Consider the following 19,063-nt stretch of genomic DNA (forward strand, 5'->3'; position numbering starts at 1 on the left):
ACAATGTGTGTTAGACTTCAACATAGGAGTTTTGGAGTGAGGACACTAATATTCAGTTAACAGCAGTGAGTGTATGCTTATGCACCCATGCCTTCTCTCTCCCCGCTCCATCTCCCTCCCCTCCCTTCCCTTTCCTTCCTCTTTCCTTTTTTTCTTTCACCTGTGTGACTCCTGCATGCACAACCCCCGCCCCCCACCATTTCAGTAGGTATGCATATGTTACATAAATACATTCTGCTTTAGTGGAAAAAACTAGAACTTAGAAGTCTGGTATTTAGTAATAACTATACAACTTATTAGTAATGTGACCTTAGGAATGCTTGGGTGGCTCAGTGGTTGAGGGTCTGCATTGGGCTCAGCTCGTGATCCTGGAGTCCTGGGATCAAGTGCCACATCGGGCTTCCTGCAAGGAGTCTGCTTCTCCCTCTGCCTATGTCTCTGTGTCTCTCATGAATCACTAAATAAAATCTTAACAAAAAAAAAGGTAATGTGACTTTATGTATGTTACTTTATCTTAAGCTTAAGTTTACCAGTATATGGGTATCATGTGTATTCTGTACTGTTTCATAAAGTTTTTATTAGAGTAATTGATCCTGTGTAATTATGTTTCAGTACCAAAATTTTTACCCAATTTGTTATAAAGAAATAAAAAATAAATTCTATATTGTAGTATAAAACTAAGGAAATACCTTAAGCAAAATCCATAAAGAATGAGAAATGCCTTTTTTGTTTATATCAGGTAACTATTATATGACAAGAAAGTAGAATTTGGGGTCTAATTCTCTTCATTGAAATAACTGAGATGTCTTGTCTTACAGTCCAGCAAATGGGATACCAGTAGGGTGTGTTTTTAATGTTACTTATATCATTCTTTTTCTTTGTGGTTTTTTAGTTTGCTTCTTTTCTTAAAAGGACCTAGGATTATATCAATATATCACTTATTGTATTCTATTTCCTTTCTTTTGTAGTTTATTACACTGGTATTTCATATTTCAAATTTATTTTGTAGGCTGAAATGAAGTTGAGATCGAATTTTACTTTTTCATATAGTTAACCAGTAGAATCAGTTACATTGTTTTAAATTTTAATTCCTGTATAGTTAACATATATTGTTATATTAGTTTCAAATGTGCAATATAATAATTCAACATTTCCATACATTCCTCAGTGCTCATCATGTTAAGTGTGCTCTTCATCCCCATCACCTGTTTCATACCCCGCCCCCCTCCGTAACCACTGGTTTGTTCTCTGTAGTTAAGAGTCCATTTTGTGTTTTGTCTTTTTTTCTTTGTTTTATTAGAATTAGTTCCATATAGTCACACGTCTGTCCTTTCCTTATTAATTATAAATGTTACCTTGATCCTGTGCAAAATTCTTAAGATATATTATGGTCTGATTTCTAAATTTTTCTCTTTATTTTCATTTGTCCCTCTATTCTTTTTTTTTTTTGTCCTTCTATTCTTATGTTAATAATTTATTATGTTCTTCTCCTAAAATTTGTTGATCATTCTTCTAGTTGAGCTTTGAAGGCACTTTGATATTGAAATTACCTTAAAATTATAGTAAGTTAGGGTAGGATAAACATCATATGTTAAAGTTTTACCTAAAATATATGGCTTTGTATTCATCAGAGTCTCTTTGATTCCCTAATTAAAGCTTTATAATTTTTTATTATAAGGGTTAATTTCTTGTTATTCTTAGTTTATGTTTTTGTGTCATTATTCTTAGGTTATTATATTATGGATGAGATATTTTTCTCATTTTAAAAATGATTATTGATTTGGTAAAGAGAAGCTAATGATATTTGTGTATCTTTTTTAAATTGTAAAAAAAAATCGGAATTTACCATCTTAATCATTTTTAAGTATACAATACATATGTGTTAACTATATGCATAGACAGATCTCTAGAAAGTTTTCATCTTGTAGAACTGAAATTCCACCCTCATTGAATGCCTTGTTTCTTCTTCCCTCGAGCCCTTGGGCAACCACCATTTGTTGCTGTCATGAATTTGATTACCTTATTATTTGTATTTCTTTTGTAATAATTCTTCTTCCTAAACTTAAAATATCTATTATAATACCTTTGTACTTGATCTTAAGAGGGACAATCCTGTAACTGTCTGAATCATTCGAGATGATTTTGGGTACAGGTAACAGAAACTCTGCTTCAGACTGACACTGGTTCTCCCTTCATAGTGAGCAGAATGGTCAGAGGAGAGAAAAGACAGAGCTCAGTATGTTCATCTGCTGATGCCATGTTCTTTTAGGCTCACTTTCTTCTTTCTGTGACTTTTTCATAAGGCTTTGGTAACAGGATAGCTGTAGAAGTTTCAGGAATCAAATCTAGATTAAGTTCTGAGGGTTATGTCTGTCTCTAAGTAAGGACAGCTTTCCCAGCTATTCCCCAACCAGCTACTTCTCGGTTCTTATTGACCAGAAGCAAAACTCCTGCCCATTCCTGAGCCAGTCACTGCAAAGGGAACTGAGTTATTATGATTGTCTTGGACTAATTTTCTGGTAACTATTATAAATAGATGTTTGAGTAATCAACTAAAGTTACCACCACTTAATTTAGTCTTCCATGCCTTCCTTTCTGTTAGAACTTCCAGTATAGTTTCATGTTTAAGAGCAAAAGTTTTTGTGCCAGAGACTTGGATTTCCCCTGGTTCTGCCAGTCCCTAGCTATTATCTTAGTATAAATTATTTAATCTGTTTTGAACTCCATTTTCTCATCTGTAATGTGGAGATAATAGTAGGTCTTAAAAGAGTTTTTGTCAGTGTCAAGTGAGATATAAAATACTTAACATGCCCATTTAATTTTAGCTATCCTTGCCTAATTTTCTTTTTTAGAATTCCATTTCAATGGTAATGGTCATGATGCATGCTTGTTTTATTTTTTACTAACTGAAATGCCTTGAGTGTTTCAACATCAATATTAGCAATTGATAAGAAAATTTTTTTCTTGCATTAAGAATGTGTTCTTCCATTCTGTTTTAAGTAACAGAATCATATACACATATTAAATATAATCACATTTCTTATAATATCCTTGATTGGTCATTGCAAGAGTTGAGTTAGAAAATTTAGATAAGTTAGCAGGGAACAAGGACTTCTGGGTGGCTCAGCTGTTGAGCGTCTCCCTTTGGCTTAGGGCTTGGTCCTGCAGTCCTGTGATCAAGTCCCACATCAGGCACCCTGCAGGGAGCCTGCTTCTCCCTCTGTCTATGTTTCTCTCTCTCTCTCTCTCTCTCTCTCTCTCTCTGTGTGTGTCTCTCATGAATGAATAAATAAAATCTTTAAAAAAAATAGCAGGGATCAAAATTATTAAAAAAAAATCCTACCCCCATTGAGCATACATTTAAGCAGATGGTAAATAGACAAAACAGGTCAATAAACTCTGTGATATTATAATGATAATGATGATAAAAATTTTGGTGATAAAACAGAGAAGGGCTATAAATTTCCTAGAGGTGGATGGTGGGGTAGTTAGAATTTTAATTTGGATCACAGGGTAGTATAAGGCAGGAAGGATGAGCAGGATGAGAAGATTGACTTTATTTAAAAATTTTTTTTTAAAATTATTATTATTATTATTATTATTTTGAGAAGATTGACTTTAAAGCTGAGACCTAATGGAGGAAGGGAGCAAATCACATGAGTATCAGAAGAAGAACCTTCCCATCAGAGGAGACGCCAAATGCAAAGCCCCTGAGGTCAGGATGCCTGGCTGGCTCAGTCAGTAGAGTGTGCAATTCTTGATCTCAGGGTTAATAAGTTTGAGCCTCATATTAGGTGTAGAAATTACTTAAAAATAAAATCTTAAATAAATAAACAAACCCAAAGCCCCTGAGGTCAAAGTATGCCCGGCTTCTTTGACAAATAGCAAGGAGGCCAATGTAACAAGAGGAGTAAGCAAGCTATGCAGTGGTAGAACGGGAGTTAGTTTGGATAAGGACTTAGGTTTTCACTGAGTGAAATGGGGAAGGCATTGCAGAGTCTTCAGCAAAGAAGAACTTGTATGTAGTAACAAGGGCATTGTGATCACAATGTTTTGTTTTTTTGAAGATTTTATGTATTTATTCATGAGAGAGAGAGAGAGAGAGAGAGAGAGAGAAACATAGGCAGAGGGAGAAGCAGGCTCCCAGTGGAGCCCAATGCAGGATTCGATCCCAGGACCCGGGGATCATGAGTTGAGCCCAAGGCAGATGCTCAACCACTAGGCCACCCAGGTGCCCCCTGTAATTGCAGTATTGTAAACAACTGTAAGGGGGGAATAAGGGGAAGCCAGGTCACTGTTAGGCCTAAAAGTCCTAGGCCTGAGCCCCGTGACACTCCACAGTAACAGATTGGGAAGGTGAGGCAGATCCAGCAAGGAAGGCTGAGAAGGAACAGCAGAGGAGATAGGTGGGAAAAATAGTTCAGAGAGCCAAGTGCAGAAAGGGTTCAAGGAGGCATAAATATTCAACTGAAATACATCACATTTGAAGAGTGCCTATTGACCATTGAATTTAACAATGTGGAGGTTCTAGGAGACCTTGATGAGGGCAGTATTCATGAATGTTGTGTGGAAGTGGTGGTTCGAGGTAGATTAAAGGGAATTTGAGATGAGTGGGAAGAGAGAAATTGGAGATTGTGTAAATTCCAGCAACTCTTAGGATTTACCTTTTTAAACTATATATACATGTAATATCTTATTTTGATTTTATAGAAAGTGGGCCATTTTTAACATTGTAGATGTTATGGCAGCTCCTCTGTTCAGTCATTTTGGCTAGGGAAAAATGGTTCCTTTGGCTCCTTCAGCTATCACCGAAATGTCAGTGCTTGGCATGGTGCAGTGGAGCCAGCTTTGAATGAGGTGGCCGGACTCAGGATTTTGGTCTCAGCACCACTGCCAAGTAAGTATACAGGTGGCCCAAGTCTCCGTACAAATGCTTCAACTTTTGACTCAGTTTTTTCTTCTGAGAAATGGCAGTGTTGAATTGAATGATTCCTGACATTTTTTTCCAACACTGATCCTACGTGGATTGCATGTGGTCAAACAAGACCCTTTCACTTTCTGGTTTCTACTTAAAGCTTCTAGTGCCTCTCTTGAGATTCAAGTGGAGGTGGAAGACTCAGTAAAAGGAACTCCTTCGCTTTGGCCAACAATAACACTGATGAAAAGACTTTAGCCTGAAAGGTTTTAAAGCATGTAGTGTTCACTTCGGGGGAGATGACTTTGGGTGTGTGGAGTCAGTGTATGGTCACCCCTGGGAGCTGATCCTTGGTAGAATGTATCAGCGACATTGACTGGCCACAGAGCCTGCCCTGGCTTTATTGTTAGCCAGAGTTGTGTAATGGAAAGTTATATTCACTTGAATCACACTCATGTTGTATTTTCTTTCCTCCTCTGGCTTCCTGATAAAATAGAGAATCAATTTTTTAGTGATTTTTACCTGACATGTGCAATTATCTGGGGTTTTTTTTCCCCCTTGCTTCCTTCCTTTCCTGGTTGTAGATTTATAATTCACTTACCCATTATTAAATTTTCAATTAGGTAATAAGGGTTTGAGGTTTTAAAATATTGTAAGAATTGAAAGATAATTTGGGAAAGAAGCAGAATAAAGCAGCCATGTGAAAATAGTTGCCAAGGAGAAGCAGGTATTGCTGTACAGTTGCAGTTGGTTGTTATGCTTAAATGTCTCTGAATTTAGAAGGACGTGTCAAGTTGTTAACACACTTAACACCATCCAGGACAATAAAATACAACTTTATATCATACTTGTTACATATTTGCCCTCAGCTAAGTTACTTCATTATGACAATGAAGTTGATGTTCTCCTGATTATATAATTAAATAAAACACTATTCTGGGTATATGTTCACAGACATACATAGCCATACTATTTCTTTGGAAATACCTTCTTTCATTTGAGCAAATAAGTCTCCTAAAAGCAACAAAAGGGAGAAAATGTTAATTCAGTCATTAGCCTTTAAGTGTGGTTACTTTTTACTATATGTTATGATATTTTTAGTTACTTGGTATGAGTATGTCCTGAATGATTTAGAAATGTATGTGAGGTTAAGCACACAATACTAAGTGGCTAAGATGTCCCATTTATACAATTTTTGCTGAATATTGCATTTAAAAATATTTTTTTCTTTTATTCCACTATAACAGCTGAACCGAAGACAGAATAGCCTCATTATTGTAGGAGAATTTCTCTGTTCCCTGCAATGATTCCAAGAGCTCTTGCACACTTCATCAGTATTATTGTAATTCTTTGGCTGCAGGATATTTGGCAGCTGTTGCACCCCACTGGCAAATCCTATTCATACTTCTTTTCCATTCACTACTGCCATTGGAGAATTGATTTCTCTCTCCTCTACTCTAACCTTTCCCAATTCATTTTGGATTGTTCAATGTGAAACATTTTAATTTCATATCATACAGCTATTCAGCTCACAATCCCTTTTTTAACCTGTCACCAGGGTAACAGCATAGCATGCTTTCTTTAGGCAATCAAGTTTTTATTTCACATGCTTAATGTTGCATTAAATGTTTGCATTTTGTTTAACCCCCCTTAAATACTTTGAACTCTGGATATGTTTTATAGGATAATGAAATCCTTGATTTTTGAATTGAAACTAAATCAACACCATCACTACATTCATAGTAAAATGTCAGATGATTAATTTACATAATTCAAAAATTTATAAAATCCAAGTTAGCCGATCTGTGTAAAGCAATTTTCTGTAGGTAATGGAGGAATATTTGTATATATTTATGTTTAGCCTTGTCCCAAAATAGGATATAAAGGGGAGTTAGAGAGATTTGTCAGAGAAGTATACATTTAAAAGAGCAATGGAATTAATACAAATAGAAAAATATATCTTTTGAAGATAAGACTTGATTTTTCAGTATAATGCTCTTTTCTCTGTGTATGTGTGTACTTAAAAATGTAATGATTTATGTATTTGATGATAGATGAAATAATCTACCAGAATGAGATTAAAAGTCTCTTCTGGGAGATTGATTTGGGCACTATCTTCATTAACAGCTATTTATACATTTACTTGTATACAGGCATAGCTCATTGATATTGTGAGCTTGGTTCTAAACTTTCACAATAAAGTAAATCTCACAGTAAAGCTGGTCAAATGAATTTTTTGATTTCCCAGCTCAAATAAACATTACATTTACATTATACTGTAGTCTGTTAAGTGCGCAAAGCATTGTGTCTAAAAAAATCATGTACACATCTTACTTTAAATTACTTTATTGTCAAATAGGGGATCCCTGGGAGGCTCAGGGGTTTAGAGCTTGCCTTCGGCCCAGGGAGTGATCCTGGAGTCCTGGGATCGAGTCCTGCATCAGGCTCCCTGCATGGAGCCTGCTTCTCCCTCTTCCTGAGTCTCTGCCTCTCTGTTCTGTGTCTCTCATGAATAAATAAATGAAATCTTTATAAAAACAAATAAATAACTTACTTTATTGTCAAATAAATGCTCACAATCATCTGAACTTTCAATGAGCCATATAAAACACTGACCACAAATCACTATATAAAAGTTCTGATAATTAAAAAGTTTGAAATATTGTGATAATTACCAAAATGCAACAGAGACACAAAGTGAACAAATGGAAAAGTGGTATTGGTAGACTTGCTTGAAGTAGGGTTGCTATAAACCTTCAGTTTATTTTTGAAAAATGAGTATCTGTGAAGTGTAGTAAAACAGCACAATAAAACAAAGTATGCCTGTACTACTTTAAAAAAAAAATCCAGTAATAATGATAGATTAGTGAAGATGAAAATGAATGTGTTTAGATCTTGATTCTTTGAATTTAATAGACTTAAGTTTCTCTTTATAGAACTACTTTCCATCTTTATTCTAAATAACAGATTTGGTGAAATTTTTTCTGTGAATAAATTTTATGAAATTTGGATATTCTAAGAAATACAAAGAAATATGTACAAAAAGAGCAGAGATTAGTAATCCATGTTGTTTGAAAGCACTGTTAATTAAAAAAATTAGCATAGTAGCTCTTTATCCTAATATTCCCTTATATAATCACTAAAGTTCTTGCATTAATCTATAGGCTAAACTCTAAATTAAGCTGCCCATCTTTTTCTTTTATACTATCTTTTTTTATTTTACTTTTGAAAAAAAGGTATCATTAGTACTCTTTGGAATTTCTGGCTTCTCACAGTGTATCAGACCAATATCATACCTTGAGTGCTCATGTGTAATGAATGGCCCTGGATCAAGGTAACATTGGTCTAGATGACCAGTGTCCTGACCTTCCACCTCACAAAGGCTACTTTCTTTTGGTAGAATAAATTCCTGAATATATATTTTAATGATAAATAACATTTTACCTTTAAAATTGGAGTTACTAGATTATTCTAAAAATAACAACTAGCACTCCTTGTGATAAGTTGCTTGGGCTTAGAGTAATAACAGTTCCTGTCCGTTAGGAAGCCTAAAATGGAATCAGATAGCCAGACATTAAACAAAAAATTATCAAATCTGAAGACTGCTAGAGGAGAAGTGCAGCTTATCCTGGTGAGGGAAAGGAATCTCATTTGCAGGTTAGCCACACTATGTCAATGTCTCGTTTTCAGTAAGATGTTACAGGACATACAAAGAAATATAGAAGTATGTTCCTTTTACAGGTTAAAAAAATCAATAGAAACTGCCCAGGAGGGAGTCCAAATGCTGTATTTTGTTATGCAATAATATGTTCAAAGGACTAAAGGAAACCAGATGTAAAGAATTAAAGAACAGAATGGCAGCTATGTCGCACTAAAAGAAAATGTTGATAAAAATTCTAGAGACGAAAATACAATGCCTACAATGAAAAAGTACACTGGAGAGACCTCAACAATAGGTTTGAACTGGCAAAAGAAACCATCAACAATTTTGAAAATATGTTAATTGAGATTATCTAGTGTGTGGAATAGGAAGAAAAATGAATAGAGCATCAGAGACCCATGGGGCACCATCACATATACCAACATACATGCTGAGTCCCAGAAGGAGAGGGGAAAAAGATGAAAGGATAGAAACAATAAAGAAATCATAGCCGAGTATACCTGGCTGGCTCATAGGTAAAGCACATGACTCTTGATCTTAGGGTCATGAGTTTGAGTTCTACTTTGGGTGTATTGCTTACTTACAAAAAGAGCAAAAAGCATCCCAAATTTTGTGAAAAACGTTAATCTGTACATTCAAGAAGCTTGGTAAACTAGAAGCACAAAAAGATCTGTATCTACACACATCGTCACACTGTCAAAAACCAAGCAATCCTTTTTTTTTTTAAGATTTTATTTATTCATGAGAGGCACAGAGAGAGAGAGAGAGAGAGAGAGAGAGAGAGAGGAGAGAGACATAGGCAGAGGGAGAAGCAGGCTTAATGCAGGGAGCCTGATGTGCACTCGATCCCGGGACTCCAGGATCACTCCCTGAGCTGAAGGCAGATGCTTAACCGCTGAACCACCCAGGCATCCCCAAACATAATCTTAAAAGCAGCAAGAGTTAAAAATGATGACCCACTCTGTGAAAGGGGGGGGGGTCCTCAATAAGATTAGGACTTAGAAACAGTGGGGCCCTGAAGAGAAACAAAAACAAAAAAAGAATGTCCCCCAAAAATTCTATATCCAGCAAAAGTATCCTTTAAAAGTGAAGGAGACATTAAGACATTCCCAGGTAAACAACACCCAAGAGAATTTATTGCTGCAGATTTACTCAACAAGAAATATGAAAAGAACTTCTTCAGGGTGAAAGGAAAAGACATTAAACAGAAACTTAAATACATATGAAGTGGTTAAGGATTACTACATCAGTAAATGTAAAAGACTGTGTAAATGTATTTTTATTTTGTACATCTGTTTTTCTTCTGATTTAAAAGGCAGCTAACTGCAGTAGATAGAAATAGTTCTAAGTTGATGGGTGCACAATATATGCAGATGAATTTGTATGACAAAAGGACAGATGAGAATGGAGGAAACAAGATATAGTGAAGCAGATTTTCTGTATATAGCAGTTGAGTTAGCATTATTCCAAGCTGTGTTTGAACATAAGATGCTAATTGTAGTCCCCCAGGTAACCACTAAGAAAATAGCTTTTAAATGTAGTAAATGAAGAGAATCAAAATGGTATACTAGAAAAATATCTATTTAAACAAAAGGCAGTAATGGAGGAATAGAAAAACCAAAAAGACATGACATATAGAAAGAAATAATCAAAATGAAAGATATAAATCTGGGGATCCCTGGGTGGCTCAGTGGTTTGGTGCCTGCTTTCAGCCCAGGGAGTGATCCTGGAGTCCCGGGATCAAGTCCCACATCAGGCTTCTTACATGGAGCCTGCTTCTCCTCTGTTTGTGTCTCTGCCTCTCTCTCTCTCTCTCTGTCTCTCATGAATAAATAAATAAAATCTTAATAAAAAAAGATATAAATGCTACTTAAAGAGTGTATCACATATAAATGGATCAAGCATGACAATCAAGGACAGATATTGGCAGAATGGATAAACAAGATCAAATTATATGGTTCTACAGTAGACATACTTTATTATTATTTTTAAAATGTTCCATTCATTTATTTAGTTTTCATCATGAAAAACGTACTCTTGAATCTCCATCCCCCAAGTCCCCCTCTCTTCTGGGAACCAACCATCAGTTCTCTATAGTTAAGAGTCTGTTTCTTGGTTTGTCACTCTGTTTTCTTCCTTTGCTCATTTGTTTTGCTCCTTAAATTCCACCTATAAGTGAAATCATGTGGTATTTGTCTCTCTGACATTGCACTTTTCATCATACTCTATAGAGCCATCCATGTCATTGCAAATGACAAGATAAAAAACAAGATCAAACTGTATGCTTTCTGCAATAGATACACTTTAGATTCAAAGATACAATAGGGGGCAGCCCGAATGGCTCAGCGGTTTAGTGCGGCCTTCTTTCAGCCCAAGGTGTGATGATGGAGTCCTGCATCGGGTTCCCTGCATGGAGCCTGCTTCTCTCTCTGCCTCTCTCTCTCTCTCTCTCTCTCTCTTTCTCTCTCTGTGTCTCATCAATAAATAAACAAAGTCTTTAAAAACAAACAAAAAACCCACAAAGACACAATAGGTTGAAAATGACAGGGTTATCAGACAAATATTTGTAATACTAATTTTTTGGTTACTAATACTAGTATAAGACAAAATAATTTTATTTATTTAATTTACTTCTATTTTAAAAGATTTTATTTATTTATTCATGAGACACACACAGAGAGAGAGAGAGAGAGAGAGGCAGAGACACAGGCAGAGGGAGAAGCAGACTCCATGCAGGGAGCTTGATGTGGGACTCGATCCCAGGACTCCAGGATAACGTTCTGGGCCAAAGGCAGGTGCTAAACCGCTGCACCCAGCAATCCCCACGACAAAATAATTTTAAGACAAAAATTGTTATTGGAGACAAAGAGAAATTTTATAATGATACAGGTGTCTGTCCATCAGAAAGCTATAATTGTGATGAATATTTATGTACTAAATAACACAATTGTTGGAGATTGTAGGTACCTCACTTTCAGTAATGGATATATGACAATTGGACAAGATCAACAAGGAAGTAGAAGACCTGAAAAACAATATAAACCAGATAGATCCAATACATTAGCAGTAGCACCCAATAATAGTAGAAAAGGCAACTGTGGGAAATTTACGAATATGTGAAAATTACACCTAAATAACCAGTGGGTTAAAGGAGAAAGTATAAAAAAAAATTTAGAAAAGATTTTGAAATGATGAAAACGAAAACACAGCATTCAAAAATTTATGGATGCATTGAAAGTAGTGTTTCAGGAAAATTGAGGAAAATTTAGGGCTATAAACACTTATGTTTAAAAAAAGATACCAATCACTTCATTTTCTACTTTAATAAAATAGGAAAAGAGCAAACTAAACCAAAGCAAGCAGAGGGAAGGAAATACTAAAGATTGGAATGGAAATAAATGAAAAAGACTGTTGTTTTTCTACAATAAAGTAAATTAGTAAAAGTAGAATTTGGTTCTTGGGCAGATAGGCAGAAATGCAAACCCTTAGGTAGACTGTCCAAGAGAAAAAGACTCCAGTTGTTAAAATTGGTAATGAAAGAGGAGGTGTACATGTGGACCTTACAGAAATTAAAAGGATTATATGGGAATAACCTGAACAGTTGTATGCCAACAAATTAGGTAACTTATAAAATGGAGAAATTTCTGAAAAGATGCAGGCTCTGGGCTCAGACTCAATAAGAAATCGAAAATCTGCAAAGATCTGGAAGAGACTGAATCAGTCATCACAAAACTTCTTGGAAGGAAGAGCCTGGGACTAGAAGGCTTCACTGGTGAACTCAGTGAAGTATTTAGAAGGGAATTAATACCATTTCCTTACAAACTCTTCCAAAGATAGAAAAGGGAAAAATTTGCAACTCATTCTATGAGAGCAGTATTATCACGATACTAAAATTGGATAAAGATGTTATGAGAAATGGAAACTAGAGACCAAATCCCTCATAAATGTTAATGCAACAGTCTTCCACAAAATACAAATAAATGGAACTCAGGAATATAGAATGATTATGCACTGTAACCAGGTGTGAGATTTGTTTTAGGAATACATAGTTGGCTCAACATCCAAAAATCAATGTAATAAACCATATTAATAAAGGACAGAAATCACAGAATTATTTCAATAAATGCAGTAAAAAAAATTGACAGAATCCAACAGCCTTTCACGGTAATTACCACTCACTGGGGGTGCCTGGGTGGCTCAGTCAGTTAAGCCTCTGCCTTTGGCTCAGATAATGATCCCAGGGTCCTGGGGATCAAGCCTCACATCACACTCCTTGCTCAGTGGGGAGCCTATTTCTCCCTCTCCTCCCCGTTCCTGCTCTCTCACTCTCTCAAATAAATTTTTAAAAATTCTTGGGAAAAAAACCCCAAAATACTCATCTGATAAGGAATAGAAGGGAACTCCCTCATGAAATGAGGAAGATTTAGAAAGATTTAGAAATGATAAAGGCCATTTCTAAATAACCTACAGCTAACGTTATATTTAACGATATATGACTGAATGTTTTCTTCCTAAGATCAGGGATAAGAAAAGGATGTCTGTTAAATTTTTTTTTTTTTTTTAATCATTTTACTGGAGTTCCTAGGCCAGTTTGGCAAGAAAAAATGGAAAGTGTTAAGATGGGGAAACAAAGTGATATTTTCAAATGACTTGATCTTGTATCTAGAAAATCTTGAGGAATTCACACACATACAAAAATCATCTTTTTATTTTATTTTTTCCATTTAAGACAAGGAATACTTTAAGCCCATCAAAGAAATAGAAAGCATGGGTCTGTAACAAAGCACTGTGTTTTAAAGCTTAGGTCAGTAATTGTATATGAAAATATACACTGCTACACACAAATTAACTGATCAGAGCACAAACTGCCAGTGTTCAAAATAGAATAAACTTCCCTGTTGAAGCAGTGCCTTTGTGACATTTTTAACTTTTAGTATTCCTCTGTTCCTTCTTCACTCCTTCAACAGATCCACACCAACCTCCTCATAATCCTTCTCAAGGGCAGCCATGTCCTCAAGGGCAGCCATCTCCTCAGGGGCCTTAGAAAACTCTTTTTCCTCCCTGCCCTCACCCACATACCAGTGAACAAAGGCATGCCTGGTATATATCAAGTCAAATTTGTGGTCCAGGGAAGCCCAGGCCTCAGTAATGGCTGTGGTGTTGCTCACCATGTACACAGCTTAGTGTATTTTGGCCAGGTCTCCACCAACTACCACAGTGTGAGGCTGGTGATTAATGCCGACTTTGAAGCCAGTGGGGCATAGGTCCACAAACTGGACAGTATGCTTGGTCTTGATGGTGGAAACAGTAGCATTGACATTCTTTGGAACCCTGTCGCTATGGTACAGCAGGCAGTAAGCCATGTATTTACTGTGGTGAGGATCCCATTTCACTGGTTGGCTGTGTTAAAGCATACATAAGTGATCTCTGCTTCAGAAAGCTGTTCGTGGTAGGCTTTCTCAGCAGAGATAACAGGGGCATATGTGACTAGAGGGAATTGGATACAAGGATAGGGCATCAGGTGGGTCTGGTAGTGTAGGTTGGATATTTAATATTGAGTTTTCTGTGACATGTCATAGATGGCCTCATTGTTTACCATGAAGGTACAATCAGAGTACTCCAGGGTGGTGTGGTTAGTGGGGATGGTATTGTAGGGCTCAACTATGGCTGTGGAAACCTGGGGGTGGGTGGTGAGGGCTGGGTAAATGAAGAACTCCAGCTTGGACTTCTTGCCATAAATGAGATAGGGAGATGTTGGTTCACCTTCAGAATGGAGGTGAACCCAGATCCAGTTCGCCCTCCAAAGCTGTGGAAAACCAGGAAGCCCTGAAGACCTATGCACTGGTCAGCCAGTTTCTGAATTTGGTCTAAGATAAGGTCAGTGATCTTCTTGCCAATGGTGTAGTGCCCTTGGGCATAGTTATAGGCAGCATCTTTCTTGTCTGTGATGAGCAGCTCAGAGTGGAAGAGCTGGAGGTAGTTGCCAGTGCAAACTTTATCAATGACTATGGTTTCCAAGTCTATAAAAACTGCCTCAAGTGCATGCTTGCCAGCACCTGTCTCCCCCTGAAGAAGGTGTTGAAGGAGTCCTCCCCCATTGGTCTTGTCACTTGGCATCTGGCCATTGGGTTGAATGCTGTATTTTAGGCAATAGAGCTCCTAGCAGGCATTGCCCATCTGGACACCAGCCTGGCCAACATGGATGGAGATGCATTCAGGCATGGTTGCTACTTTGCAACTGACTAGTAGATGGTGAAGAGGACGAGGAAAGGTGACAGCTTCTTACAGTGTGACTCTTAGGTGGTTGATATAAGAGAACCTCATGAATTCACAAAATAATCTATTAGAACTAATGACTTTTGCAAGGTTGCAAGATACAGGAATGATATGCAAATATCAGTTTTATTTTTGTACCGTACCAGTGTACAAACTGAAAAGGCAATTAACAAAACAATTTTGTTTATGGTAGCACTAAAAAGAATACAGTACTTAAGCTTAAATTTTTTAATAGAAGCATAAGATTTGTGTGCTGAAAACTACAAAACAGTTGATATAAATTTTTTTGCATGAATTGTTTTTTTTAAGATTTTATTTATTTCATGAGAGACACAGAGAGAGAGAGAGAGAGAGAGGCAGAGACACAGGCAGAGGGAGAAGCAGGCTCCATGCAGGGAGCCCGACGTGGGACTCGATCCCAGGATTCCAGGATCACGCCCCGGGCCGAAGGCAGGCGCCCAACCACTGAGCCACCCAGGGATCCCCAAATTGTTGATATAAATTAAAAGCAGCTTAAATGAATAAACTTCCCACATTCATGGATCAGAACATCTAATACTAATTTGACAGTATTCACCAACATGACATACAAATTTTGTGCAGTCCCTCTCACAGGCTCAGCTGTGGTTTTTTTTTTTTTTTTTTGCAGAAATGGCCATCTGATTACAAAATTTATATGAAAGTGCAAGGGACTCAGCATAGCCAAAATAGTTTTGAAAAAGAACAAAGTCTGGGGACTTCTACTTCCCAATTATAAAACTTGTTACAAAGCTATAGTAATCAAGACAGTGTTGTACTGGCCTAAGGATAGATATATTGATCAATGGAATAAATAGATTGGGGGGTTCAAATGTAGTTACATTATGATCAGTTGATTTCACCAAGTGTATGAAGACAATTTAGAGTATTTACGTATAATCTTTTCAATAAATGCTACTGGGGCAATTGGATATCTTCATGCAAAAGATCAAAGTTGTTCTCCTCCCTATACCGTATACAAAAATGAACCTAAAAAGAAAAAAAAAATCACAGTCCTAAAAGTAAGAGCTTTCTAACCTTTGGTTAAGTGATGACTTCTTATGTAAGATGCCAAATGCACAAGAAACAAAAAGAAAAAAACTTAATGTGCTCTCAAGGGCACCAACTAGAAAATGAAAAGACAGAATAGAGAGAAAATACTTGCAAATCATGTATTTGTTGTTAGGACACTTTTGTTTAGAATATGTAAAGAACTCTTACAACTCAATAATAAAAAGCCTAATTTTAAAAAGGTCTAAGGACATGAATAGAAATTTTTCCAAAGACACAGACAACCAACAAGCCCATGAAAAAAGGCTCAGCAGTATTAGTCCTTAGGAAAATGCAAATCAAAACCACAATGAGTTACTGATTTATGCCCACTGGGGTGGCTGTAATAAAAACGATGGACAGTATCAAAGTGTGGTGAGGATGTGGAGAAATTGGAACCCTCATACATTCCTGGTAGGAATTTGAGTAAAATGGTGCAAACCTGGAAATGATTTGGCAGTTTCTCAAAAGGTATGCCATTACCACATGACCCAGCTAGCTATTCTACCTCCAGGGTTATACTCAAGGGAAATGAAATCCTATGTCCATACAAATGTTGTATATAAGTGTTCATACTGACATTTTTCATGAGTGAACAGAAACAAGCCTAATATTCATGATGAATATGTAATATTAAATAAAATGCTGTATATTTATAGGATGGGATGTTATGCAATTATAATAAAGTATTAACACTACAGCATGGGTGAAATTTGAAGACACTATACTAAATGAAAGAAGGCATCATGATAGACCACAAATTCTTTGGTTCCATTTATATGAAATATCTAGAATAAGCAAAGCTGTAGAAATAGAAGGTACATTAGTAGTGGTGTAAGGCTGTGGGGGTTGGGGGAGGGGATCATAGAGTGACTTGCTAATGGGTCCAAATTTTCCTTTTTGGGATTACAAAAATGTTTTAAAGTTGCCTAAAATTTCCTGGAGTGATGGGTACACAACCCTGAATATACTAATCACTGTTGGATTATGCAGTTTAGATGGGTTAAATTTATGATGTGTCAATAAAATAACTAACATTTTTAAAACGATGTATTTTATATTCAAGAATTTACTTTCCTATTGGTATAATAGCTTAAATTTTAGAAATTAAAGTCAAATGATATTGTATTTTCTAGCATGATGAAGTCTTCTTTAAGATTATTTCTTCTCGGGACGCCTGGGTGGCTCAGCGGTTGAGTGTCTGCCTTCGGCCCAGGGCATGATCCTGGAGACCCGGGATCGAGTCCCACATTGGGCTCCCTGCATGGAGCCTGCTTCTCCCTCTGCCTGTGTCTCTGTCTCTCTGTCCCCCCCCCCCCCCCCCCCGCTGTGGTGTCTCTCGTGGATAAATAAATAAAATCTTTTAAAAAAAAAGATTATTTCTTCTCATAAAATGTTTATATGACTGCTCTCGATTTAGTTACATGAATAAACTTGACAAGTAAAAATGTCAGGTGTTCGTAGGCTACTACCTGGTGGGTAAGAATGGTACATATATGTGATCCAGAGTATTTTTCCATTCTTTGTTTCCTCTTCTGCCTTTCAATGTGAGGGATATATAAAGTTAAATCAACATAGAGAATTTTTAGTTTCTGTAATGGTGGTGTAGCTTACTTATTTCCAACTAACCCTCCTCCAAATAACAATTAGAAGCTCCAGAGAAGATCTACAACAATTTGAAAGCTCTGGATAATAACTAAAACCAGTCAGAATTCAAATGGATTTTGAGCATTTATAGAAGGAAAACACATTGGATGAGCTCCAAATGTGTATGACATTTTCCCTGAAGGCAGTCAACATTGCACGCATGTATCAGAGCATGGCCAGAGCTCAGGAGTTAGCCACTATCTCAGTGACTTGAGGTCGTGAAGAGTGATGCTCAGAATTTTAAGAACCGCTGAAAATTGAGCAGAGATATCATGGCAAAAGAGAGCAACAGAGTGAGGATTTCTGTATCTGAATTTAGCTTCCATCAAATAGATGGTTGACTTCTGAAATGTGCATGCATAAAGACTTCAGAAATCCCAGCATATGAATCCTGCTGGAATGCTGAATGAACAGAGCTGAAATTTCAGTTGCTGCCCTCCAAGGAGATGGTAATGTTTGGAATTTGAGCATCACTAAATTTGAGGGGCTTGTAAACACCTTTGAGTTTTTCATAAAAACCCCAGAGGGACCATGTCTTAGAAGAAACACTATGTTTCTGGAATAAGGACTTTTAATAACTTCTGGATTTGGACTTCTAAGTTCCTAAAAGCAAAACCAGGTAGACATCACAGCACAAAGATGAATCTTCATGATTTCAGAGTGATCAGCCAGTAATTTAACTGCCTACTGTAATAAAAATCAGTCCTTTTCAGGGGAAGATAACAGAAAAATAGCCAACATTTCCACAATTGAGGATACAAAAACAATTTCCTTGGCATACAGTTTAAGAATTAAATTTGACCCACAGTCAAGTGAAAAAGCAGTCCATAGAAAACAACTGTGAGACTACTAAGATGTAGATCATGGATAAGATTTTAACACAGTTATTGAAATTATTTTCAAATATTAAAGATCAAAATGAGGGAGTTAATAGGGCATATATGCATACCTGGAAACTAACAAATTGCCAACTAGAAATTCTAGATCTAAAATGGTACTAATTATCCTCTGCAGTGGGAAACCTACAGGCTAGGCTGAAAAGTATAATGGTGCTGGCAGAAGGAAGAGTTGGCAAACTTAGAGGCATAGAGACTATATTGTGTGAAGAGAAACCGTATTTTACAAGTCTCAGTGACCTAAGTTGATAGGATTAGGAAGTTTAACTTATATGTATTTGGAGATACAATAGAAAGAGAAGACAAAATGGGGAAAATATTTGAAAAATATTTTGTTATCCTCTTTAGATTGGAAACAGGACAGAGTTGTCTGTATTTGTCACTTATACTCAACATTTTACTAGAGATCCTGGCTAGTACAATAGAAAATAAAAAAGTCATGGAGATCAGAAAGGAAGAAATAAAATTGTTTCTGTTCACAGAGGAATTTTGTTTATATAGAAAACTTTAAGGAATCTAAAACAATTACTGGAATAAATTTAGCAGAGTTGCAAGATAAAAAGTCACTCAAATATAAATTGTGTTCTAATAATGAAAACT

The 19,063-nt window shown here is 36.4% G+C and overlaps 1 protein-coding gene across 7 annotated transcripts in view; it reads left to right on the forward strand.

The window, feature by feature from the left end:
* The window catches only part of PCCA (propionyl-CoA carboxylase subunit alpha), a 462,094-nt gene that overhangs the window by 291,129 nt on the left and 151,902 nt on the right, over nt 1–19,063 (forward strand). Inside the window, exon 20 of one of the 7 annotated variants that reach the window (XM_049099425.1) lies at nt 17,057–17,294. The exons of the other annotated variants lie outside the window; for them this stretch is intronic. Within the exon in view, the coding sequence (XP_048955382.1) occupies nt 17,057–17,143 (87 nt within the window). The 3' untranslated portion in view covers nt 17,144–17,294. Of the gene's footprint in view, nt 1–17,056; nt 17,295–19,063 lie in introns of those variants that run through there. 7 annotated transcript variants of the gene reach the window in all.

Source organism: Canis lupus, chromosome 22 (genome assembly GCF_003254725.2).
Source record: "Canis lupus dingo isolate Sandy chromosome 22, ASM325472v2, whole genome shotgun sequence".
In the NCBI taxonomy this organism is placed as follows: Eukaryota; Metazoa; Chordata; class Mammalia; order Carnivora; family Canidae; genus Canis; species Canis lupus.